General features: G+C 47.9%; 1 protein-coding gene across 3 annotated transcripts in view; it reads left to right on the forward strand.

The window, feature by feature from the left end:
* The window catches only part of LOC144739587 (phospholipid-transporting ATPase ABCA1-like), a 71,703-nt gene that overhangs the window by 43,190 nt on the left and 1,910 nt on the right, over positions 1-26,603 (forward strand). For 2 of the 3 annotated variants that reach the window (XM_078622524.1, XM_078622526.1), the window contains 22 exons: positions 236-277; positions 1,019-1,146; positions 1,956-2,080; positions 3,713-3,811; positions 4,917-5,106; positions 5,646-5,740; positions 9,169-9,274; positions 10,768-10,842; positions 11,114-11,283; positions 11,517-11,694; positions 12,802-12,917; positions 14,085-14,232; positions 15,347-15,470; positions 15,959-16,088; positions 16,642-16,762; positions 16,844-16,906; positions 21,978-22,084; positions 22,631-22,772; positions 23,306-23,440; positions 24,250-24,353; positions 24,693-24,785; positions 25,864-26,218. In XM_078622524.1, the coding sequence (XP_078478650.1) occupies positions 236-277; positions 1,019-1,146; positions 1,956-2,080; positions 3,713-3,811; positions 4,917-5,106; positions 5,646-5,740; positions 9,169-9,274; positions 10,768-10,842; positions 11,114-11,283; positions 11,517-11,694; positions 12,802-12,917; positions 14,085-14,232; positions 15,347-15,470; positions 15,959-16,088; positions 16,642-16,762; positions 16,844-16,906; positions 21,978-22,084; positions 22,631-22,772; positions 23,306-23,440; positions 24,250-24,353; positions 24,693-24,785; positions 25,864-26,218 (2,846 nt within the window). The remainder of the gene's footprint in view (positions 1-235; positions 278-1,018; positions 1,147-1,955; positions 2,081-3,712; positions 3,812-4,916; positions 5,107-5,645; positions 5,741-9,168; positions 9,275-10,767; positions 10,843-11,113; positions 11,284-11,516; positions 11,695-12,801; positions 12,918-14,084; positions 14,233-15,346; positions 15,471-15,958; positions 16,089-16,641; positions 16,763-16,843; positions 16,907-21,977; positions 22,085-22,630; positions 22,773-23,305; positions 23,441-24,249; positions 24,354-24,692; positions 24,786-25,863; positions 26,219-26,603) is intronic. The other variant, XM_078622529.1, reaches the window with a different exon arrangement.

Below are 26,603 nucleotides of genomic sequence, written 5' to 3' on the forward strand. Positions count from 1 at the left end.
TAAGAATGATTCTATCTCTACTGATAATAAAACATTAATTATGGTGATCCTTCTGCTGCAGCGAATGCTGCTGATGATGCTTCTAAATAATATCATTGACCTTGCTGCTGCGACGACTAATGCTACGGTAACTGAGCTTGCTGTCTTGACCATTGCTACAGCTGCTATTGATGTTGAAGAGATGCCTCTTGCACTGATTGTTCTTGCGCTTGTGTCATTTGTGGCTCACGTCAAGAGAGGAGACTGGAGGAGAAGAAAGCGAAACGGCAAAAAAAACGTGAGACTTTTTGTCTCAACGGCCATGAACTCTACAGACACTCGAGACTCTGGTCAGGTTTCAGTATCGGAGTCTTGATTGAGATTAATTGAGACCGGGTTTCAAGATTGGATTCTGAGACTCAGGGAGACCAGGTTTCAGGATTGGAGTATTGAGACTCAGGGAGACCGGGTTTCAGGATTATAGTCTGAGACTCAGGGAGACCGGGTTTCAGGATTGGAGTCTTGATTGAGATTCTGTGAGGCCAGGTTTCAGGATTGGGGCCTGAGACTGAGGGAGACTTGGTTTCAGTATTGCATTCGTGGTTGAGACTCATTGAGACTGGGTTTCAGGAGGAGATTCTTAATGGAGACTCAGGATCGGTTCCTCAAACCCAGTTTCCCAGGATCACGGTCAAAACTCTTGTGATTGTATAGTTGTACTCTTTTTTTTTTCCAGTAATGTCACATAGGAAAAAATCTAATCAAATAAATGAAAACAACTAAATTAAATCACGACGTTTCGGACGCAAGAAAAGCGACCTTCTTCACGCTTGTGTTGGGCCCGAAACGTCGTGATTTAATTTAGTTTTTTCATGTATTTTATTTTTTACCTATGTCACTTTACCGAAAGAAAAAAACCAGTATGAATCCTTGCAGTCACAAAAGCTTCAAAGCTAGAATGTATTGTTGTACCTTATCCCTTTTTGACTTCTATAACCCACACCCTTCGACTTGTGACACTTGACCCCGATGTAAACAGTGAACCCGGGAGGAGGCGGCAGTGATCACAAGATTACTGGAGGAGCACTGGCATGGCAACAGTTCCGAGCGCTCATCATCAAGAGGTTCCATCACACGAGACGGAGTCGCAAAGGCTTCCTCTCACAGGTGACTGCGGTGATTGTGGTGGCGGCGATGGTTGTGGTAAAGACGGTCATGATGGTGCTGGTGATGACATTGCGATTTTTGGTGGTGGTGATGATGATATTGATGTTGATTCTTCTGATGATGGTGGTGGTTCAGTTGATGATGGGGGTGGTGAAGATGATGATTCTCATAATGATATCACTGACTTTGCTGCTGTTGATACAGCTGCCAATTATGTTAGTAATAATTATATCATTACTTCAAAAACATCTGGATTACGTGTTGTTGGTGGTGGTGATGATGATGAAAATGATATTGTCGATTGTGCTATAACCGCTGCTGCCTTTAACAATGATGATACTGCTGCTTCTTCTAATGATGATGCTACTGCTGATGATTCCAACAATGATAATTTATATAAATAGGATTTAGCCCTAAATGTGATTACACTATGGATATAATTATTGTACAGTATTGTGAGATGCAATTTGCATGAATGACGTTATATAAAATGAAATTATTATGATTATTATTATGAACGATTTCACTAACTTTACTGCTGCTGATACAGATGCTAGTGATGATGATGTCGCTAATAATATATCATGATGATATTGTTCGCCCAAAAACAACCGGCTACTCTTTCGTTGATGGCGACAATGATGATGACAGTGGTGGAATGCTCTGATGTTCTCTGCCGACCAAGTTATCCGTTGAAAAAAGCTTCTTAGCTCAATGGGCTTTACTCAGTTGGTAAATAAACTTCGAATTCTGATAATCGAGATTGCTGCCTTTAACGACGATGATGATGATGACTATGCTGTGTGCAGATCATCCTTCCCGCCGTCTTCGTGTGTTTGGCTCTCGTCTTTACAATGATCGTTCCTCCGTTTGCCGATTACCCGGTGCTCGAGCTGCAGCCCTGGATGTACCCGGAGCAGTTCACCTTCTACAGGTCGGCGAGCGCCCGACGGCGAAAGCCAACACCACAACATCCGCACACGTGCCCGCACACGCCTGGACATCACATTAGTGAATAGTCTTCATAATCACCATCGCGATCCATGGGCAGATGGTCCGTAGGTGTCCACTGTACATTCCGTTATTTTTGTTTCGACTTTCCTCTTCTGCCAATATGCTCAAGTAGTGTCACATCTTTCTGGCACCAATCTCTGATGTTGTCAAGCCATCTGTGAGGTTTCTAATTGATAGTACATATATCATAGTAATGATCACAATTTATAGCCTTTTGACAAACGGTTGCTGGATAAAGACCTCCCCCAGTCCACATTGATCATGTCGGGGTTGTTTGACCAAACTTCGCCATGCTGGTCAGTGTGGATTGATAGAGGGGGAAGTGTGGTATAGCTGCTAATCTAGATTTATTTTACATCTAAATTGAAAACTAATTTATTTAGAACCACTTTTTGTGTTTAGCTTGTTGTGCCTCCTTCACACCTCTGATTAGCACGGTTGGCTACGTACAGTGCGAAAAAAGTTCAACATACATACAGAGAATAGCCATATGTTATTTTGGTGATGCCTTCCTTTTAAAACGAATCGACCAAACATCTCAAAGGGTGGATTTCATAAGAATACTGCCATGTCCTCACACACTAAGCAAGTTACAGTAATACCACGGTTTACGTCAGGGATGCGTTCCTCCTGAAAGGTGCGATGAGTATCGAAACGACTTAAATTAAAGTAGTTTACTGGGTAGGTGGAGGCAAAGGCCGAGGCAACAGATACGAGAAAGGACGGATGATGCTGTTAGCGACGAGGGGGTTGAGGCGATGCAAATCAGGTCGTGGTCTAAAGCGGTTATAGGAGGAGACGTAAATTGGGGTATTACTGTACTTCTGAAAAATATATTTACATTTATCTTGAACTTCTTTTGCACCGTACATAACCAACTGTGCTAATCGGAGGTATGAGGAAGGAAACAAACTAAACACAAAAAGTAGTTCTACAGACTATTTGGTTATTTCGGTAAAGTTACGTAGGTATAAAATAAAATAAATGAAATCAGGACGTTTCGATTGCAACACAAGTGTCCGTCATCAGTCTCACATCAGTCTCACATCTACGTATGTTTTCTAATGTATGTGTTTCTATCAGTGTAAATCCAAATATGCACGTCTCCATGCCTCTTAATCCACTTACACACTCTGATCCACATTCTTTGTCATGTGTTGCGCCCAAAACGTCGTGATTTAATTTATTTTATTTTATACCTACGTGACTTTACCGAAAGAACCAAAGAGTATGGATCCCTGCAGTCACGAAAACTTCAAATCTAGATTAGTTCTACAGAAATGAGTTTTCAAACTAGATTTAAAAGTGCTCAGCTCCATTGGCTTCCTAATATCGGAAGGAAGAGCGTTCCAGAAGGCCGCAGAAGGCCACATCTGAAAGCGTGCGATGCGGTGATCATCTTTGTTAAAGACCCAACCAGGGCAGGAGGACCCTCCTGAATAACCATCTTGAGACTCAACGAGGGTCTCATGGGAAAAAATATTCCACATTGTTGATGATTGTTTTTGTGTTTTGTTTAACGACTTGGTAAACTTTTCCCATATATTTGCAGCGATGATGCTCCCAACGACCTGACAACGCAGAAGCTTGTCGCCGCGATCCTAGACCCACCCGGGCTCGGCACGCGGTGCATGATGGGATACAGCATTCCGTGAGTACCCACCGCCACGGCACACCTGCAGTCACGTGGCTGAGGGGTTCATAGTGGCCATGTCAGAGGCACCGAGTGAACACCGCCGAGATCCTCTCTTTGAATCTGGGTTTCAGCCACCTGCGATTAATGGTCAAAATTACGTCTCTACGTATGTTTTCTAATGTATGTGAAGTATTCGGAATGACGGCGGGAAACCACTTGACGGGTAGCACACTTTATTAAATTTTGTCTTTCCACAATAACACGTGTGGTCACTATTTCTCACACTACACACTCCACTTTACACGTGTGGTTATTACGGCTCACGCTGCACGCTCACGGTGCACGCTCACGGTGCACGCTCACGGGCACTCCAGCCCCGTAGCGTCCGTGGAGCCTACAGACCCACCCCGGCTTGGGCGTGGGTCACGACCTCTGGGTCCCGCGGGCCGGCCCTCACACGGACGTTCGGCCCCGGGTCCCAAGGTCCCGCCTCTGAGCCACACAGGGTCCCGGACCCCACAAGGACAGCGGGACTAGGTGCCTCAGGGCCCTATCTCTTCCTCCTCCGTCTTCTGTCTTCACTGGTCACCAACTCCCCGTGCGCCTGTGCGCACCGCCTTATATAGCCTCCGCTCCCGGGAGCCGGAGCGTATGCGGACCGCGACGTGAGCACCCCCTTAGTTGACCAATCCCCACGCGCTGCCACACGATCCCCTCGTTGTCAGCGCACGTCACCGATACCCAGCCAATCACTGCCTCATAACCCATGAACCCGCGCTGACCCATGATCCTTCACCGTCAGCGCGCGTCACCAACACACACAGCCAATCAATACGCGCTGGCACACGATCCTTACCCCAGCGCGTATCACCACTACATATGTGTTGCTATCAGTGTAATTCCAAATATGCACGTCTTTATGCCTCTTAATCCACTGCCACTCTCTGATCCACATTCTTTGTCATCAGGCAGTGCTTATGACAAATATAGTCACAATCCTAAAAGCATTGAGGGCTGGTGATATCAATTAGCCAAGCTGTTGCTGGAAACATTATCTGTGCGTTTATGTGGCACGTCATTTTTTATTTTATTCCACAAATTAAAAACTAATATTTTACAGGAACCTTCCATGTCAACCTCGGATGCCCGTGTGGGAGACTCCTCAGGCATCTCAAGCTGCCTTGGACGCCCTAAATGAGGGCAACTGGACATTCGAGGACCCCTCCCCGAGCTGCCAGTGCAGCACTCCGGAGCGGCTCACCATGCTGCCTGATTGCCCGCCGGGAGCCGGAGGACTGCCACCCCCACAGGCAAGACGAGGTTTAGCCGAGTCTTCAGCTAAACTACCGCCCTCTTAATGAAGGCCTCTATTGAACTCCCTTCTCAATATTTCCCTCCTGTGTTCAGATGATTGTCCTCATAATTGAACCTCGTCCTACCCGTGTCTAAACGGACAGGCATGTCACGAGTCACCCCTCCTCCCTACGTCATGATTCATTGCTTGCTCAGGATACAGAGACACGATTAGGTTCAAGAATCTATTCTGTTTTGTCTCATCTGTATTGTCTATCCCTTGTGTTCCGTCAGTCTTATCCGTACTGTCTTGTTCCATCTCGTTTGTATTGTTTTTTTCCATCTCGTTCCAAAAGACCACAGAGTATGAACACCATATCTCTGAATGCAACTCAATAACCAAACGCGGTGCATTGTGGGAGACAGCGCTTCAGCGAGGTCACGAGTTGCGGTGCACCATGGGAGCCGCGGCGTCTTGCTCAACAAGAGTCGGTGTGCGACAGGGAGCGTGATACCCGTGGATTTGGTCTCTTTCACCGTTTCCCCTCCCTCTCAGATGCTGCAAAGCACCACGGACACCCTTCAGAACCTGACCGGGAGAAATATTAGTGACTATCTCGTAAAGACCTACGCCGGCTTCATAGAGAAGAGGTTTGGCACTCACAAAGCATACGTCCTCATGCGGGAAATAATAATTAGCATTTGTATAGAGAATATAAATAACAAAATAAGTAAGAAGACAATATGTCTCCTTCATCTATCCGTCTCTCTGCATTAATAATGAAAGTATTTCTTACAACAGCAATCATCTACACAGCCTTCTGGGATAGCATCATCTCAGCAGCGTTGTTTCAATACAAGCAAACTATGGATCGAGCATGTTGTTCAACTTTTTTCACACTGTACATAGCCAACCGTGCTAATCGGAGGTGCACGGGAAGGACAAAAAAGTAAACATAGAAAACAGTTCTAAAGAACTTCGTTTTCTATTTAGATTTAAAAGTGTGGCTTCGTAATATCGGAAGGAAGAGCATTCTAGATAGCCTGAGAAGCACATCTGACAGCACGCGATGCAGTGACCGTCTTTGTTCGATGCTTATCCAAAAAAAAGTAAACTGTAGCAGTCTTTTAGTTTAAACATACAGTGTATCATCAGCAGAGTAAGGCTTGCTTGCTTGCTCAAATCATGATCCTGATTCAGGATTGTTGGCAAAACATGTGACGAGGGCTCAAAAGGGAGCTTGAAGGCTCAGCAAAGAAAAGAAAATAATTTCCAAATGAGTAACATAATTGGCAAAAAGGTATAAAAACCAACAAATATTGTTTTGATAGAGGTGGCTTTGTAATCCATTGTAAAAAAAAACACACAGGGCCAACAAAAGTGTAGTGGGTTCAACTGAGTCGCAGACATACTCTTGGAGGCAACACATTTATTTAACACCAACACACGGGGTGACTGCCCCTTAACAGAATAACAACATATGGTGGTGACCACCAGGCTAACTACACTAATTACATCGTAACTTTCGATTTAAAGCTTTCGTGACTGCAGGGATTCATCTTCTTGGTTCCTTCGGTAAAGTCACGTAGAAGGGAAGTAATAAAATAATAAAAATAAAACATAATAAAACAATTCTCACGACGTTTCGGCTAAAACGCAAGCAGCCGTCTTCAGGTGAAGAATGAGACACTGCCAAGCTAGGAGCTTATATATAAGCTGAGTTGGAGGTGGAAGAAGAAGAGAGCCTTAACAAAAGAATGTGCATATCAAGAGGAATTTAGCATATTCATGGAAAATGCGTAGGAGGTGGGCGGGGGGGTTTCAAAGTCATATTATGCCCATGCATTATGCAGGATCAGCAACACCAAAGGGAGGGGGGGTAGCATTAACAAAGGGAGGGCATGTTAATAGTATGTAGAAGCAATGAAACATGTGAATGGGAAAACGGTGGCAGGAGATCCGCAGCGGAGCAAATAATGCATTCCCTGTGGAGAACACAAGATACACAGTTAATGCCAGTGAGTGGACTGCTGATTGTTGTTCACGTTTATGGTGACTTTCAGACCGCAGTCCACTCACTGGCATTAACTGTGTATCTTGTGTTCTCCACAGGGAATGCATTATTTGCTCCGCTGCGGATCTCCTGCCACCGTTTTCCCATTCACATGTTTCATTGCTTCTACATACTATTAACATGCCCTCCCTTTGTTAATGCTACCCCCCCTCCCTTTGGTGTTGCTGATCCTGCATAATGCATGGGCATAATATGACTTTGAAACCCCCCCGCCCACCTCCTACGCATTTTCCATGAATATGCTAAATTCCTCTTGATATGCACATTCTTTTGTTAAGGCTCTCTTCTTCTTCCACCTCCAACTCAGCTTATATATAAGCTCCTAGCTTGGCAGTGTCTCATTCTTCACCTGAAGACGGCTGCTTGCGTTGTAGCCGAAACGTCGTGAGAATTGTTTTATTATGTTTTATTTTTATTATTTTATTACTTCCCTTCTACGTGACTTTACCGAAAGAACCAAGAAGATACATCGTAACTGCTACATTGGACAGGGCCACAGCTGGGGTCCAGGTCCACGTGTAGGAGACTCGGTAGAACGTAGGACAAAGACGAAGATTTCTTCAAGATGAACAACAACGCCGGTCCCTCTGGGGGACCCGGCCTATATCCTCTGCGGCGTGGCTGCCTCCACCCTTGGCCACGACCACCTTCCAGAATCCTCGAGCAGGATCTGAACCCCGACCACGTGGCCACCCCTAGCCCCCACTTGGGGGCCCTTTGTAGACTTAACCTGTCACGTGTCCTCTCATGTCAACCAGAGTGCACGGCCTCCAGTAACCCCTTTCCTACGGCCGGCACTTCCACATCCTATCCTGTAGGGCTGGCACTGCACGCCGAACGTAGTGCCATCCAGCGCTATCAATCAGCGCTGACCGAGCCCCTCTAGGGCCGGTACTACACCCACATCATTGTGGTGTCCACAATGCCGTTACATCGCACGCCGTGCCTCTCTAGGGCCGGCACTGTACAGTGACATCCCGTGATGTCACTACAAAAGCATTGTAAAAGGGTATTCATACAATTCACCATTAGCTTCATTGGCAAACTTGTACAGTGGCCGACGAACGATTGTGGGTGCAAAGTTACGTCAAACATTTCAGAGCAAATTGTCTCACCGCTCGGACGTGAAACGACGCTCATATCTCATGGTGCCACTGGAGCTGACAGTGGAACTTCCACATCTCTATGGGGGGCAGTCCATCTCTCAGGATCACCAGTTCTTTGTACTTAATTGCACATTACCACTTTACACTTTGGTTTGCCTAATCTTTTGTTTGTTTATTTCCTTTTTTTATTCCATTACTTCAGCCTAAAGAGGAAATATTGGGTCAACGAGCCGAGGTGTGAGCTTGTAGTATAGCAATCCTTTAGTGTTTAAAGCCAAAGTAGAATTATCTACCCCCCCCCCCCCCTTATTCTTTTGAGAAGTGGTATAGCCCTGTCCAGCTCCCTTCACCTTCACCCTCTCTTCCCTGTGTAAAGGATGGTACGGTCCTATTTAATGTGCCCTAAGGTGCAATAGTGCCCGCCCTCAATGAGCCCCAGGTGGTGATGAATTACACGCTCCTGTGACAGAGCTGAGTGTGTGAGTCTGGCTAAGTAGGACAACTGCATCATGACAGCGGTGGGCAGATGATATTAATGATGGATGATGGTGGTCATGATGATCATCACAATAATTATAATGAATGGTATCATAATTTTGATGATAAGAATTAATTATAATCATCGTGATGATTGATCATGATAATGATGGTGTTGATGGTGGTGATGATGATACTGCTGCTCATGCTACTGCTGATGATGCTTCTGATGATACTGCTGCTGCTACAAATGCTGATACTGACGCTGCTGCTACAAATGGTCGCAACGATGACTATGACGACCCTGATGCCAGCGACACATCGCAGTAGAGTTGACCCCGACCAGGAGTCCAACCCTAGAGTCCGTGTAACCTGTGAAATCCATGTGACCGCTCTGACTCAAGTCTGTATCCCTCCCAAGGTACGGAGGCTTCTCGCTAGGCCAGAAGAACGAGCAGAGCGACGTGAACGCCACGGCACTGAGGAGGCTGTTCCAGCAGGCGGGGGGGTTCCTCAACATCACGGCCGTGAGTGGCACGGATACCGAGACATAGCACGCACGCTGACACTCGCTCTCATGGTACGATTAACACTGCCGCACTAACGCGCATACTGACACTCACTCTCATGGTACGACTAACACTGCCACACTAACACGCACGCTGGCGCTCACTCTCATGGTACGACTAACACTGCCACACTAACACGCACGCTGGCGCTCACTCTCATGGGACGACTAACACTGCCACACTAACACGCACGCTGACACTCGCTCTCATGGTACGACTAACACTGCCGCACTAACACGCATGCTGGCGCTCACTCTCATGGGACGACTAACACTGCCACACTAACACGCACGCTGGCGCTCTCTCTCATGGTACGACTAACACTGCCGCACTAACACGCACGCTGACACTCGCTCTCATGGTACAACTAACACTGCCACACTAACACGCATGCTGGCGCTCACTCTCATGGGACGACTAACACTGCCACACTAACACGCACGCTGGCGCTCTCTCTCATGGTACGACTAACACTGCCGCACTAACACGCACGCTGACACTCGCTCTCATGGTACGACTAACACTGCCGCACTAACACGCATGCTGGCGCTCTCTCTCATGGTACGACTAACACTGCCGCACTAACATGCACGCTGACACTCGCTCTCATGGTACGACTAACACTGCCGCACTAACACGCACGCTGGCGCTCACTCTCATGGGACGACTAACACTGCCGCACTAACACGCACGCTGACACTCACTCTCATGGTACGACTAACACTGCCACACTAATACGCACACTAGACGACACAGCACTCGAACACTAATGCTTGCCCTGACACTAACCAAGCATGACCACGAGCCCTGACACCAATCCTAGCACTAGCTTCAACGCACGTGCTAGCCCTGATACTTAACACTTATATAATTATAAACCCAACACATTGTTGTCCTTTCCCCGCAACTCCGATTAGCATGGTTGGCTACGAACGGCGTGAAAGAAGTTCAACATACAAACATACAACACTAACCCGGACACATTCATGAACATAACCCATCCCCAAGCAAATACCTAAACTATAACACTGATAATAACCATTGATTTGACACCAATCCACACAGGGGAGAAATAGGTAAAGGCTGGGCTCGTATCAGGATTAAGGGTTAGGATTATGGCTACAGTTAGTGGTTCATGTGTGAGTTAGGACTGTTTGTCACGAGTAAATCTAGCAGGTAGGTTACTCGTTGGGTTAAGACCAATACTTTTTACATAAACTAAATTGCAATATTATGATGATAAATTAGAGATTCTGATATTGACAATGTTGAATATGATCGTAATGATGTTGATCTTCGTGAAATTGATGATGATAGTAATGATGATTCTAAGATAATTCTGCTGCTAATGATGACGATTCAAAGACAATCATAATAAACGTGAAGATGATCATAATGATTCAAAGACATTGATAATGATGATGATTGTGTCACATTTGTAACCTTTTCAGGGCCCAGCAACAGAGGAAGCCTCACGTAACCTAGAGGGCTTCATCCAGGCCCTTGGGCCTACGGACAACATTAAGGTGAGATGAGGGTCACAACTATGAACATATTCTACACATTCTGCATTGTTTTGCAGCAGTATGAGTAAAATATAAATAGATCAGATGACCGACAGGCCGCTGGTATTGGATGAAAACTCTTGACAAGGAACAACCTGGTACTCTTATCAAAATACAATAAAAGCAATAAAAAAAAAACCTTTGACGATTGCTACATTTTATGTGAAAATTATTCCATGAACAACAAACGTGGGAAATGATTTACCTATTCACCTCTGTCCTCTGCGTGCAGGTTTGGTTCAACAACAAGGGCTGGCACGCCATCGTCGCCTTCATCAACGTCGCGAGCAACGCGGTGCTGCGAGCGCGGCTGCCCGAGGGTCAAGACCCGCGTCGGTTCGGCATCACGGCCTACAGCCACCCGCTCAACCTCACCAAGCAGCAGCTCACCGAGGTCGCCATGTGAGTCACCCCTCCCGGCGTCGCAAACCAAAAATGTTTTATTACATCGCAAGATTTGAACGGAAAGAATAAAACAAGAAATACCCCTGTTCTCACCATCTCCCTGTGTCTCTCCCATCACTTTCCCGTGCCTTCCTCCTATTTGTGTCCCTCCTCCCCCGCATCTCCCTGCACCTCCCCACGTTGTCTCCGTTCACTTCCCCACATCTCGCGTCTCACTCCCACGTGCCCAGGCTGACGTCGTCGGTGGACGTGATGGTTGCCATCTGCGTGATCTTCTCCATGTCCCTCATCCCGGCGAGCTTTGTGGTGTTCCTCGTCCAGGAGCGGGCGTCCAACGCCAAGCACCTGCAGTTCGTGAGCGGTGTCAACGCCTACGTTTACTGGCTCGCCAACATTACCTGGGACATGGTGCGCATTCGCGAGGGGACACTGTGCACCCTTCACTGGGACTCCAGGTCAGAGGTCGCAACCGGGTACCCGATACCCGTACCCTACCCGATACTCGGCTACCCGTACCCGGCCGGGTACGGGTACGGGTAGCCGTTTGCGACCCTGGTGCGGCCGGGTACGGGTAGGCCGTGAGTCACTGGTGAGTAACCGTTTGTCACTCATTTTGGGTAGGGTACGGGTAGGGAACGGGTACCTGTACCCGGCCGGGTACGGGTACGGGTACCCATTTGCGACCCTGGTGCGGCCGGGTACGGGTAAGGAATCAAAACCCGTTTGCGACCTCTGCTCCACGCTGGGACTCTGCACCCTACACAGGGCCTGAATACAGACACTGAAATGTTAACATTGCCTTTGGCTGTGTGAGTCTCGGGCATCAACACTGAATTCTAAGAGTCCTAAAAGTGCCACGGCTGGCTCTCTAAGTCTTAGACGTTAACACTGAGCAGTAAGTATTACCATGGTCAGCGACGATAAGTCCGCGACTGGATAAAGGCCAAGCCACCACCACGTCTCACCATTTCTTACCATCCTAAAGTGTAATGATACAGTAATGGGCTTATTGTCCCTGGTGGTGCTTATCCTCTCTGAACATTTACAATAGCCTGGCACTTGATCCCAATAAAAAATATTCAAATAACAAAAGGGTATGACTAAGTGAGGAGATATTATCCGTGAACGCACAGGCACCTCATCAGTAAATAATTCCCATTGAATCCCACCAGGCTACCCACTGATGGGGTGTATATGAAATCACACTACCTGTGCACTAACAGAACAGAGGCTGTGTTGTTTTACAGGTAGGAACAACAGCTTCCACACTGCCCACTAGGGATTAGTTGTCTGTCTGTCGTGCAAAGCCACGCCCTCGATTTGTATTTCATAGAGCGCTTCGGGCAGGCTCAGCACCACGTGACGCGCCGCCCCACGCAGCTTGCGCCACGTGACACGGATCGCACGAATGCGCCGTCCAACCAAGTTCCTACCTGTCCAACTCCGAAGGAACGTGTTAATTGCATTTTGTTTCTCGATGCCCCCCTCCGCCCCCCCACCCACCTCACTTCGCAGTGCAACTACATTTTGCCGGCGATCATCGTGGTGGTCATTTTCCTGAGCTTCCAGCAGAAGGCCTACGTGTCCGATCGCAACTTGCCGGCCCTCATCCTCCTGCTGCTGCTCTACGGGTAGCTCTTCTCTCGTAGCTGCACCCCACAGATGTGTGCCTTAGACGATGGGGACGCCGCGGTGGCTAAGAGATGTTATCTCCCTCGCCTGGTATGCAGGAGGTCGTGGGTTTGATCCCGACCCTGACACCTGCTGTATATTTGAAGTTTATGTGTCTCTCTCTTCCTGCTGATGCGTGGAATTTTCTCCGGGTCCTCCGGTTTTTTCCATTCACATTTAGAGTATTTGGCTGCTATAAATTTGCACTGATAAGTCTCTTTGTTGAGATATCATTTGCGGCCAGGTCGCTTCTGAAAAATAAGCTAATAGCCCAGCGAGGTTATACCTGGTAAAATAAATATTGTTTTGTTTTATTTGTATTTTTTTGCGATTTGCTTACCTTACCTATACTTTGCACTTTTATCGTGTTTTTATTGTTTGTTGTAACATTTTGACCCGCCCCGACAGGACATCTAGCTCATCGATTTCTCCAGTGTAAATAAATATTCCGATTCTGATTATTTATTTAGCCAATGCTTTTATGCGTGACTTTCACAGTGACAGCACCAAATACGCGAGAACGATCGATACTTAAATAAATACTGGGCACTGACAAGGAGGCACAACGAGAATGCTGTTCCAATGCTTCTCGACTTGACGAACCACGATGGCTGTCGCACGCCCGACTCCCGCACCGTCACGCGTGTGCGACTGTCGGGTGAGTGTAGACATAGCAGCTGCTGCTGTATGTACGTAGCCAATCGTGCTAATCGGAGGTGTGGTGGGAAGGATTTAAAAGTGCATAGCTCCAGTGGCTTCTTAATATGGGATGGAAGAGCATTCCAGACGGCTGTAGAAGCACATCGGAAAGCGCACGAGCGGCGACCGTCTTTGTTAAAGACCCAACAAGGCAGGAGGACCCTCAGAGAAAGACATTGTCTGAGTAAGAATGAAAACAAAACAATGGTGTAGATGAGTGGTTTGAGACATAAGAATACAATTAATTTTCTTGAGTAGAGTCGATGAACCACTGCACCCGTCACAGGCCCCACTCCCGTACTGTCACACGTGCGCGACTGCCGGACGTAGCAGCAACTGCTGCTGATACTATGCATATGCACGTATGCATGTTGACCTGCTTTCGCACCGCACGTAGCTAAACGTGCTAATCAGAGGTGTGTTCCCAGGTGGTCGATCACGCCGCTCATGTACCCGGCCTCCTTCGTGTTCACGGTGCCCAGCACGGCGTACGTGGTGCTGACGTGCGTCAACATGTTCATCGGCATCAACGGCAGCATGGCCACATACATCCTGGAGCTCTTCAACGGCGACGAGGTGAGAGGGGGACTAGCCGACTTCCTCCTCTCTGATACGGCGTCATCGTCGCCGTCCTCTCGCTCCCCTCCTCTCGCTCTCCTCCTCCACGCGAACGAGTGGCCTTCACTCTCGCTGTCTTCTGAAGGCGGTAGCAGCAGCTGGGTTCACAACTGAGACGCAGATGCATAGCTGCCGCTACTCTCAACTCACATCCATGCGAAGGGAGATGAAGAACCATGAGGGACCCAGGGGGAATTGACCACGTCACGTCCGTATTATGTGAGTCAACTGCCATTCTCTAATCACACAGGCAGCAATCACTGCTGCATGTTAAGCCTCTTTCCTTCAACTCTCCTCCCATAGGAGGTTGGGTGGCTCAGAGGCGCTGACCTGGCACCTCTTGAGACGAGACTGGCGCTGAATATGAATGCCAATGGGGGCGGTGGACGTCTAAGATTCTATTGCCGGAGTGGCAGAGAGGTTCAGAGGTCGGAGAGCTGAGCTGGTACCAGGTTGGTTGGAAATGCAGCCCATCTGTGAATAAAACTAGGTGCTCGAGTCTAGCGAGATTGCCCACACGATAACCATCTTATCATATTTGTTTCGTGCTTAATTTGGTTAAATTTCAACTCTGAGAATTACAAATATTGATTTGTCCCAAATTGTTTCTCCATGTGCCTCGCTGTCTCACCATGTCTTCTCGCGCGTTTCTACGTGCCTCCCATGTCTCCCCAGCAGGTATGCACGTCTCCCACTCTCCGTGACTTTACGTGTCTCATTGGCATTCCCCCTACATCTCTCTTCACTCCCCAACATTGTGCCCGTGTCCCCACGTCTCCCTTGTATCTTCTCACCTCTGCCCCTTGTCTCCCCTGTGTCTCGCTCACTGTGTCTCTCCGCGTTTCTAAACATCTCCCTCCGTGTCTGTCCGTGTTTCTCCGTGTCTGTCCGTGTTTCTCCGTGTCTGTCCATGTTTCTCCGTGTCTGTCCGTCTTTCTCCGTGTCTGTCCGTGTTTCTCCGTGTCTGTCCGTGTTTCTCCGTGTCTGTCCGTGTTTCTCCGTGTCTGTCCGTGTTTCTCCGTGTCTGTCCGTGTTTCTCCGTGTCTGTCTGTGTTTCTCCGTGTCTCCGCAGACTCTGACCCGCATCAATGACATCCTCAAGTCGGTGCTCCTCATCTTCCCGCACTTCTGCCTGGGACGAGGACTCATAGACATGGCGACCAACCAGGCACTGGCAGACGCGTCCGAGCGCTTTGGTAGAGACGCAGAGACAGACACAAATATACAAAAATACACGCTCAGACATTCACAGACATATGCATAAGCCTGCACACAGACATACATATGAGACACATAGATATACGCACATAGACATACAATAATGTACACACTTGCAGGCCGATATAATGCACATACATTATGTCTCATGCTGTTTCTCTCCTATCTCACTGGGTCTCCTTCATGTCTACCCCAATCTCTGTATCTCTCCACATCTCCGATCTCTCCTGTTTCTCCCCGCATCTCTTCGTCTCCCTGTGTCTCCCTGCGTCTCCCCGTGTCTCCCCGTGTCTCCCCGTGTCTCTATCTCTCCCTTTGTCCCCTTGTTTCTCTCCCATCTCTCTGTGTCTCCCCATGTCTCTGCGTGTCATCACATGTCTCACCCATCTCCCTGTGTCTCCCTGTGTCTCCCCCCTCTCCGCGTGTCTCCCCATGTCTCACATTTTCTCCCCGTGTCTCCACACAGGTGAGAGCCGTTTCAGGGAGCCGCTGTCGTGGGACATGGTCGGCAAGAATCTGGTCGCGATGTTCATCGAGGGCAGCGTCTTCATCGTCCTCACGCTGCTCATCCAGAAGGACTTCTTCATCCGCCCACGGTAACACAGCCGCCGTGTTACGGCTGAGCGCTCCTAGGGGTTGCCCGGTACACGCCCCATCTGTTCACCCCCCCCCCCCCTCCATGCCCCTCACCCCATACCCTGGTAACTCGCTTAGTCGTCGATGGTTAAACAAAGGAGGTGGCATTGAATAAGAGGATGCAGCTTTGTGGGGACGAGCACAATAGGTTACATACAAGAAGTGTCCCGGTGGAAATGATGGTAGTGGTGGTGATGGTGAGCGATGATCTTGTTGATGGTGGTAATGGTAGTGGTGATGATGGTGAGCGATGATCTTGTTGATGGTGGTAATGGTAGTGGTGATGATGGTGAGCGATGATCTTGTTGATGGTGGTAATGGTAGTGGTGATGATGGTGGTGGTAGTAATGGTAGTGGTGATAATGGTGGTGGTAGTAATGATCATGATGGTTGTGCTGGTATTGATGGTGGTGATGTTGTTGATCGTGGTGACTGCAATGATCGTATATCGTTAGTATCAGTGATGTTGGTGATGTTGATAATGGTGATGTTGATGACTGTGATGTTATTCAGCTCGATGGAGCTGAATCTGCCTCCCATCACGGACGAGGATGTTGATGTTGCTGCGGAGAGGAAACGTGTGATGGAGGGAGACACATCAACAGACATCCTCACCATCAACGAACTCACAAAGGTGACATCACCACCACCATCAGACAGCAGCATCACCATCACCACCACCATCACCACAGTGTTGATGTTGGTTCTGTTTTAGGTTTATAAGAAAAAAGGTGCTCCAGCTGTGGACAGGATGTGCGTTGGGGTGCGACCAGGAGAGGTGAACTTACACATTCACCCTACACACACAGCCTCACCCTACACACACACCCTACACACTTACACACACACACACTCAACACACACCCCCTTCACACACACCGTACACACCCTACACACTCACCCTTCACACTTACACACTCACCCTACACACACCCTACACACTCACCCTTCACACTTACACACTCAGTCTACACATACACCCTACAAACTTATACACATACCGTTATACACCGACTATTACATACATACACACCGTCCCTTACACATACTCGTTTTTACACACACCCACTTACATAGACAGTACCTCACAATGAGAGTTGTGGTTCATTGGTTTGCTCATTATTGGATTGTAGATTATTGTATTTGTGAATATTGGGATATGCAGATGACTGGAATTATGAGAAAGGAATTTTCAGAAAATTATAATTGCACACGATTTGGCTACAATAATATTAGCAGAAAATCATATTCAGATTGCAAATCATTATATGTGTAGATAATATGTGCAAATAATGAGCTTCTGGTTTGCGGATAATTGGATTTGTGAATAATGGGTTCATATTCTTAGGTTTTTTCGGTAAAGTCACATAGGTAAAAAACATTAAAAAGTAAAATAAAATGAAATAAAAATCACGACGTTTCGGAGGCAACACAAGCTTCCGTCTTCAGGTGGTACCGTTACAGCCACGAAAGCTGTATCAAGTAAATGAGAGATTGCAGGAGCTACCACTCCGTTTATATAATGGTTGGAGAAGGTGGTGGGGCAAGGGCCGCATACTTTTTATTAATATGGTAAGGTGAGGCTTAAGACTAAGAATAGACTGCATAACAAACTGAGCCTTTGTTTGGAGAGGCACGGCTTGTGACTCAACCTGTGACAGGGAGACACCACTAAACATGGTAAAACTGTAATAGTTGTCTGTTAAATAAGATTGGCAAATAAGTGTAGTTAAATCTTTTTTGCATGGTTAATCACATCTTTCCAATGATTACTCAGTTTGTAACCGTCATCACGGTTGAAATTATGTCTGTGTTTGTATATTTGTATGGCTTCGTGTACAAACCTATGATGGTAGCCAGGAGGTTTGCAGAGAACCTTGGTCTCGGAAAAGACAATTTCATGAGAGCCCACCGAGTTGTAGCAATGATCGGCAACGGCCGAAGAATCAGTTCTGCCGTGTTTCAGATCTGACTTGTGCTCGCGGACACGATCAGAAACATGACGTTTCGTTTCTCCAATGTAGCAATCACGACAAATACAACTCAATTTGTAGACTCCAGGATACTGTAAGTCAGGAACGACATCCTTCACAGATGGAATCAAATCACGGATTTTATGCACTGTACTGAATCGGACTTGGATCTTATGCTTGTTTAGAATTTTGGAGATCTTTTTGGTCACGCCTGCTATGTATGGCAACGTGATAGTTTTGGTCGGAGTTTCATGTGGCTGTTTCTGCATGGTGGGAGAAACAGCTTGGCGGATAGTGCGGTCAGAGTATCCGTTCATCCTGAAGGCTCGATGTACATGTCTTAATTCACCGGCCAGGTGGTGTTGGTCAGAAATGCCATGGGCTCTGTGGAATAGCGTTTTGATGAGAGAATTATTTTGAGATGGGTGGTGGTGGGAATCCGGTTTCAAGTAGGAATCTGTGTGGGTGGCTTTCCTGTAGACAGAATGTCCCAAGGATCCGTCAGGCCTCCTCTCAAACAGAATATCCAAGAATGGTAGTTTACCGTCTTTCTCCACTTCCATGGTGAATCTGATGGATGGGTGTCTAGAATTGATGTGGTCCAAGAAGCGGTTCAATGCTGGGAGGCCATGTGGCCAGATGACGAAAGTGTCGTCCACATACCTCTTCCACAAGGAAGGACGCAGGGTGAATGTCTGGATGGCGTCTGATTCAAACTTTTCCATGAACATGTTGGCTATAACTGGTGACAAGGGGGAGCCCATAGGGGTACCCTCATTCTGTTTGTAGAAGGTGCTATTCCAGGTAAAATAAGTGTTGGTGAGGCAATGCCTAACCAGCGCAGGTACATCAGAATTCAATCCATGTTGGACTAAGTCCTCAATTATTGTTAGGGTGTCCGGTACTGGGACTTTGGTGAACAAAGATACTACATCAAAGCTGACGAGGATGTCATCAGGAGATAGTACCATGTCCTTAACCATAGAGACTAATTGGGTTGAGTTGAGTACTGCCGAAGAGTTCTTGCCTGTGAAGGGGAGCAGAGTATCTGATAGAAAACGGGCTAGTTTGTACGTAGGAGAGTTTATCGTCGACACGATGGGTTGTAGCGGGGTGCTTTTTTATGGATTTTGGGAAGACCATAGAGTCTGGGAGGTCTAGCCGCCGATGGTTTTAGAGAGGGACGTTTGCTTGGTTCGATTAGGGAAGTCGAACTCGTGATGATACTGTTGGTTTTTGTCGTTAGGTTTTTAGTGGGATCGTTTTTAATTTTGGAGTAACTCCCATCATTAAGAAGGTCCAGGATTTTGTTGTTGTATGAATCTTTATCCATGATGACCGTGGCATTGCCCTTGTCTGCCGAGAGGATGACTATATCATCTCTCTTTTTTAGGTCCGCGAGTTCAGAGCGTTCGTTTTTGCTGATGTTACTAGTGGGTTTCTTAGCATTCTTAAGAATAGTAGCTATTTCAGCTCTTGTTACATCCGCATGGATGTGTCCTATGCCTCTGAGGGCTACATCAATCTGAGAAATCATATCCTCTACTGGTATATATTTAGGGGTGATGGCGAAATTTAGTCCTTTGGCCAGTACCGTTTTTAGATTGTCAGAAATTGGGATGTTACTCTGATTAATCACGGTCTTGTTAACATCCAGCTTTGCGATGTGTGGCTCTGGTTTCTTCTTAGATAGGAGGTTGATTTAGAAATCAGGTTAGCTCTGCATTTGGCTGACATTGAGTCAGCAGAAGCAGAAGTCATGTAATCAACGTGGTTCCAATCGGAAGGTGACATTTTTTGTGTTAACATTAAATGTGTTTGTAAGAGAGTTTTGTCTAAATTATCGAGTTCAGATCGGAGTAACCTTATTCTCTCCGAGATTAGTGATAGGCTAGCTTTAAATAAGATCTGTTTAGAGTTCGGTGAGGACACACCAGCGGATGTGAGTGTGAAAGCGATGGGTATTACCTTGTTATCTCGGCATCTCTTGAGGAAGGCCAGCGTCTCGAGAAGCTGTGACTTCTTGTCTCGTTGTCTGTTAAAAACTCTAACAGATAGGTGGAATTCCTCCCCGTAGAGGGCATTAATTCTAGATTTGAAGCTTTCGTGACTGCAAGGATTCATATTCTTAGGTTTTTTCGGTAAAGTCACGTAGGTAAAAAACATTAAAAAGTAAAATAAAATGAATCAGACGCCATCCAGACATCCACCCTGCGTCCTTCCTTGTGGAAGAGGTATGTGGACGACACTTTCGTCATCTGGCCACATGGCCTCCCAGCATTGAACCACTTCTTGGACCACATCAATTCTAGACACCCATCCATCAGATTCACCATGGAAGTGGAGAAAGACGGTAAACTACCATTCTTGGATATTCTGTTTGAGAGGAGGCCTGACGGATCCTTGGGACATTCTGTCTACAGGAAAGCCACCCACACAGATTCCTACTTGAAACCGGATTCCCACCACCACCCATCTCAAAAGAATTCTCTCATCAAAACGTTATACCACAGAGCCCATGGCATTTCTGACCAACACCACCTGGCCGGTGAATTAAGACATGTACATCGGGCCCTCAGGATGAACGGATACTCTGACCGCACTATCCGCCAAGCTGTTTCTCCCACCATGCAGAAACAGCCACATGAAACTCCGACCAAAACTATCACGTTGCCATACATAGCAGGCGTGACCAAAAAGATCTCTAAAATTCTAAACAAGCATAAGATCCAAGTCCGATTCAGTACAGTGCATAAAATCCGTGATTTGATTCCATCTGTGAAGGATGTCGTTCCTGACTTACAGTATCCTGGAGTCTACAAATTGAGTTGCATTTGTGGTGATTGCTACATTGGAGAAACGAAACGTCATGTTTCTGATCGTGTCCGCGAGCACAAGTCAGATCTGAAACACGGCAGAACTGATTCTTCGGCCGTTGCCGATCATTGCTACAACTCGGTGGGCTCTCATGGAATTGTCTTTTCCGAGACCAAGGTTCTCTGCAAACCTCCTGGCTGCCATCAAAGGTTTGTACACGAAGCCATACAAATATACAAACACAGACATAATTTCAACCGTGATGACGGTTACAAACTGAGTAATCATTGGAAAGATGTGATTAACCATGCAAAAAAGATTTAACTACACTTATTTGCCAATCTTATTTAACAGACAACTATTACAGTTTTACCATGTTTAGTGGTGTCTCCCTGTCACAGGTTGAGTCACAAGCCGTGCCTCTCCAAACAAAGGCTCAGTTTGTTATGCAGTCTATTCTTAGTCTTAAGCCTCACCTTACCATATTAATAAAAAGTATGCGGCCCTTGCCCCACCACCTTCTCCAACCATTATATAAACGGAGTGGTAGCTCCTGCAATCTCTCATTTACTTGATACACCTTTCGTGGCTGTGACGGTACCACCTGAAGACGGAAGCTTGTGTTGCCTCCGAAACGTCGTGATTTTTATTTCATTTTATTTTACTTTTTAATGTTTTTTACCTACGTGACTTTACCGAAAAAACCTAAGAATATGAACCCATTATTCACAAATCCAATTATCCGCAAACCAGAAGAATATGAATCCTTGCAGTCACGAAAGCTTCAAATCTAGAAATAATGGGTTCGCAATTTACGGATAACGCGGTTTTCTGATAATGGGTTTGCGATTCGCGAATAATCAGATACGTGGATAATGGTTTTGCAATTTGTGCATAATTGGGTTTGTGGTTTACGAGTTTCCGATTTGCGAATAACGGGGTTGGCGGATAACGGGGCTTGGTGGATAACGGGGTTGGCGGATAATGGGTTGGCGGATAATGAGGTTGGTGGATAACGGGGTTGGCAGATAACGGGGTTGCGTTTGTTGGGCTGCCCAGTGCTTTGGGCTGCTGGGCGTGAATGGTGCCGGCAAGACGAGCGCGTTCCGCATGCTGACAGGCGACACGCACGCGACGGCCGGGGACGCACGCCTCGAGGGCTACAGGTGAGTTCAGTCTGAGCCCACCTAGAGGCGGAACACTTCGAGGTGCGCGTGTGTGCGTGAATGGGGGCAGCGGCGCCGTGGTTTGCGCGCTGCGCTACGAAGCCCTCAATCACATGATTTAAATAAATCTGGTTTGCTGCATCTGATTGTATACGGGATTGTGTGTGTACATATATGTATTTGTGGGTGAACGCATGTGTCCATGTTTAATGCATGTGTGTATGTATGAATATGTGAATGGGGAGCGGTGGCGCAGCAGTTAGCATGCTGCGCTATGGACCCAGTGACCCGAGTTCGAATCCCGCTCACGGCCAACACCATCTGAACCGGACCTGGGCCTCCCCGAGTTCCACTCAACCTTAAATGAGTACCTGGTGCAGTGTGTAAACATCCACACTGGAGAGATACAGGCGGCCGGTACAGTGTTGGCTACCAACCCCCCCTCGTGCGCCGTGGCGGTCTTGATAGGTGCTCGCTAACAGCACTCGCCCCAACAGTCCGTTAAAGGCAATACGGGGGGGGTCTTCGTCCTTGTCCTTGGTGCAGCATTCTGTCTCAGCTGAGCTCGGTTCAGAGCCGCCTGGGCTACTGCCCCCAGTTCGACGGGACCGATGAGCTGCTCACGGGCCGGGAGCACCTCCAGCTGTACGCTCGCTTGCGCGGGGTGAGGGAGGACGACCTCGAGAGGGTGAGCACGCTGCCACCATTGTCCTTACCGTCATCTTCATCATCACCACTATCGTCCTTACTCTCATCACAACCTCCATCGTCCTAACACTCATTATCGCCATCATCCTTATGCTCATCATCAACACCATCACCATCATGATCACCGTCAACAACAGAACTACCGTCATCAGCAGAACTATAATCATCATCAGCAGCAGCAGCAAAAAAAAACATGAATAGAACCACCATCACTGCCATCGCCACCACTGCAACCACCACAGGTTGTTGTGTGGTGCTGGAGGTGGTTGACTGAGTGTTGTGTGGCAACAATTTGAACCTCCCATAGGTCGACTCATCCTCAAATGAGTACCTGGTGGAGTGTGTAATCAGCGCCACTGGGGAGACAAAGGCGGTCGGGCATGGTGCTGGCCACCCACCCCCTCGTGTACCGTGCCAGCCTTCATAGGTGCTGCTCGCTAACAGCACTTGCCCCACCAGTCTGTGAAGGCCACACACACGAGGGATCTTTGTTTTTGTTGTGCGGCGCTGTAGGTGGTTGACTGGGCGGTGTCCACGCTGGGCCTCATCTACATCGCCGATCGTTCCGCCGGCTCATACAGCGGAGGCAACAAGCGCAAGCTCTCCACCGCCATCGCTCTCATCGGCAACCCTCCCCTCGTCTTCCTGGTACCAGCCATTATGAACCTCGCGAGGGAGGCGGATGCAGGGAGAGAGCGACACAGCGAGTGCGAGGATTCGGATCAGGATTCGAACTCAGGGTCTCAGTGGTGCTGGCTGGCTCAGTGCTTGACATGGTCATTACAAACCTGGTTTGGCCACTGTACTGTAAACCGAATATGGCTATTGTGAACTGAACAGCAGTATTAGCCAGAGCCAGCTTTTACGAATGTAACACGGTTAGAATGAACCCAACACGGCCGTCACAAACGTAACACGGCCGGTCATGAACCTAAGACAGCCATCGCGGACGTAACACGACCATCACAAACCCATCATTGTCATTTTGAATCCGATATACTCCTGGGATGGACGCCAAGACTGAGGGCTCAAACCCAGAAAGTCAGCAGAGGCCATTGTGAAGGATCAGTGTGTGATCCTGACGTGGCCATTGTGAACCTGCTCCAACCATTATGAACGTCTGGTAACGTTTGTACTTACCTGTGTATCCATAGTTCAGTGTTCATGTGCCATTTTATTGAGGGCCTGTGTGTTATCTTGGTGTGATCTGGGGCTGTTTTTACTGCTTTGTCCAAGCTTGATAATTAATTAATGTATTATGCTTTTATATTTAGTGACTTGCTTTGCGCTTTTTCCCGAAATTGCACACATATAATTATTTTGTATTGTTTGCTGTTGTAACTTGCCGACCCGCCCCCCCCCCCCCCCTACTGGACATCTATGAAAAAGAGCTTCATAGCTCATCGGATTCCTCCTGCGGTCGCAATAAAGATTCTGGTTCTGATGACCGCGTGCAGGATGAACCCACGACGGGCATGGACCCCAAGGCTCGGCGCTTCCTGTGGAACTGCATTCTGGCCATTGTGCAAGCGGGCCGGTCGGTGGTGCTCACATCTCACAGGTACCGTGGGTGGCAGCAGCAGCAGCAGCGGGTTTGCATGTTGGAGTTCGCGGTGTCTCTCTGTCTCTCCCCCCGTGGTGGTCGCATGGATTTTATAATCGACAACACGCGCTTAAAGTGTTTGGCCGCGATAAATGTTCACGTGATAAGTGAACGCGTTTTGTCACCAGGGGTGGGGGGGGGGACTGGGTGATCCGTGGAAATGTGGTTCGCGGGCCAAAAAGATTTGAAAATCACTGCTCGAGGGATCTGTGTTTGTGTATATATATGTGTGTATGTGTATACGATTATGTGAGTGTACCAATGTGTGTATGTGTGTACACGTGTGTGTGTGTGCAGCATGGAGGAGTGCGAGTCTCTGTGCACACGCATGGCCATCATGGTGAGCGGAACTTTCAGGTGCCTGGGCAGCGTCCAGCACATCAAGACACGGTGAGCACACACACGCACAGAAGTACATACACACACACACACAGAAGTACATACACACACACAGAGAAGTACATACACACAGAAGTACATACACACACACAGAAGTACATACACACACAGAGAAGTACATACATACACACACAGAAGTACATACATACACACACACAGAGAGAAGAACATACACACACAGAAGTACATGCACATACATGCACATACATACACACACACAAAAGTACATACATACACATACAGAGAAGTACATACACACACAGAAGTACATGCACATACATGCACATACATACACACACAGAAGTACATACACACACACAGAGAGAAGAACATACACACACAGAAGTACATGCACATACATGCACATACATACACACACACAGAAGTACATACATACACATACAGAGAAGTACATACACACACAGAAGTACATGTACATAGATACACATACATACACATACACACACACAGAAGTACATGTACGTACATGCACATATAGGCAGTCCCCGATGTGTCTCAGGAACGGAACCCGTTCGTTCGTCGGGAAATACCCCTGCACACACAAATACATGAACATGCATGCACACACACACAAATATATTATATACATACGAAGAAAAAGATCCCTATAGCCGACTATTAGGACAAGTGCTGTTAGCGAGCACCTGTGAAGGTTGACACGGCACATGGGGGGGGGTGCGTGACCAGCACCACACCGCACCAGGTACTCATTTGAAGCTGAGTCGACCGAGGGGAGGCCCTAGACCGGTTCAAATAACCATCACCGGTGTTAGTGGCCATGAATCAAACTCGAGCTGCTCGGTTCGTAGCGAAGTGCGCTATCCGCTACACTCGCGATAGCCTTTAAACAGTCTGTTGGGGGCAAGTGCTGTTAGCGAGCACCCATTAAGGCAGGCCCAGAACACACACGTACACACACGTACACAAATAAACAAGTTGCCGCTATTTCCTACGAAGCTGATGCGGTGCTTGTGCCAGGCTAAGTGAACCACGATGTCAGGTGGACAACACTCATTGTTTCTACCCCTTCCTCTCCCATTGACCGTAGCTTTGGCGAAGGACACACTCTGGTGATACGGCTCGCTGCTGCCACTCCTCCTGCTGCTGCTGCTACCGCGGATCCTGCTGCCGCAGATACTGCCGATGCTACAGCTGCTGATCCCGCTGCCGCTGTGGCGGAGTACGTGTGCAAGCGATTCCCACGCACGGAGTTGCGCGAGCACCACCACCGCACCATGTACTTCCACTTGCCGGGCGCCACCACGACTCACGGCGCCTCTGCGGGTGACACCGCCGCGGCCTCCGCGTGCGCCTCTCTCTCCACGATCTTCGCGGCGCTAGCAGAGAACCAGCAGCAGCTGGGCATCGCCGACTTCTCCGTGTCGCAGACCACGCTGGACCAGGTCAGAACGCGCGACAGGTCACTGGCTCACCGGCAATCGATGCTAGCCAGTTGCAGCAGGAGCTAGCTGACAGGAGTTAGTTAACCGCAACAGAAGCTTGCCAGTTGCAAAAGCAGCTACCTAACAGGAGCGAGCTAATTGCAACAGATGCTAGCCAATTGCAAGAGGAGCTAGCTAACAGGCACTAGCTAACCGCAACAGACACCTAGCTCATGCAACTGAAGCTAATAGCCGCTAGCAAACTTCTACAGGCGCTATCTAACTGCAAGATACCCGAGCTAACCACCAAAAAGCACGCGCTAACCGCGACAGGTGCTAGCTAGCCAGGATAGGTGCGAGCTAATCGCAGTGGGCCCTCGCTAACCGCAACAGGTGTTAGCTTACC

This window comes from Lampetra planeri, chromosome 3 (assembly GCF_965212315.1).
Source record: "Lampetra planeri chromosome 3, kcLamPlan1.2.h2, whole genome shotgun sequence".
Lineage (NCBI taxonomy): Eukaryota > Metazoa > Chordata > Hyperoartia > Petromyzontiformes > Petromyzontidae > Lampetra > Lampetra planeri.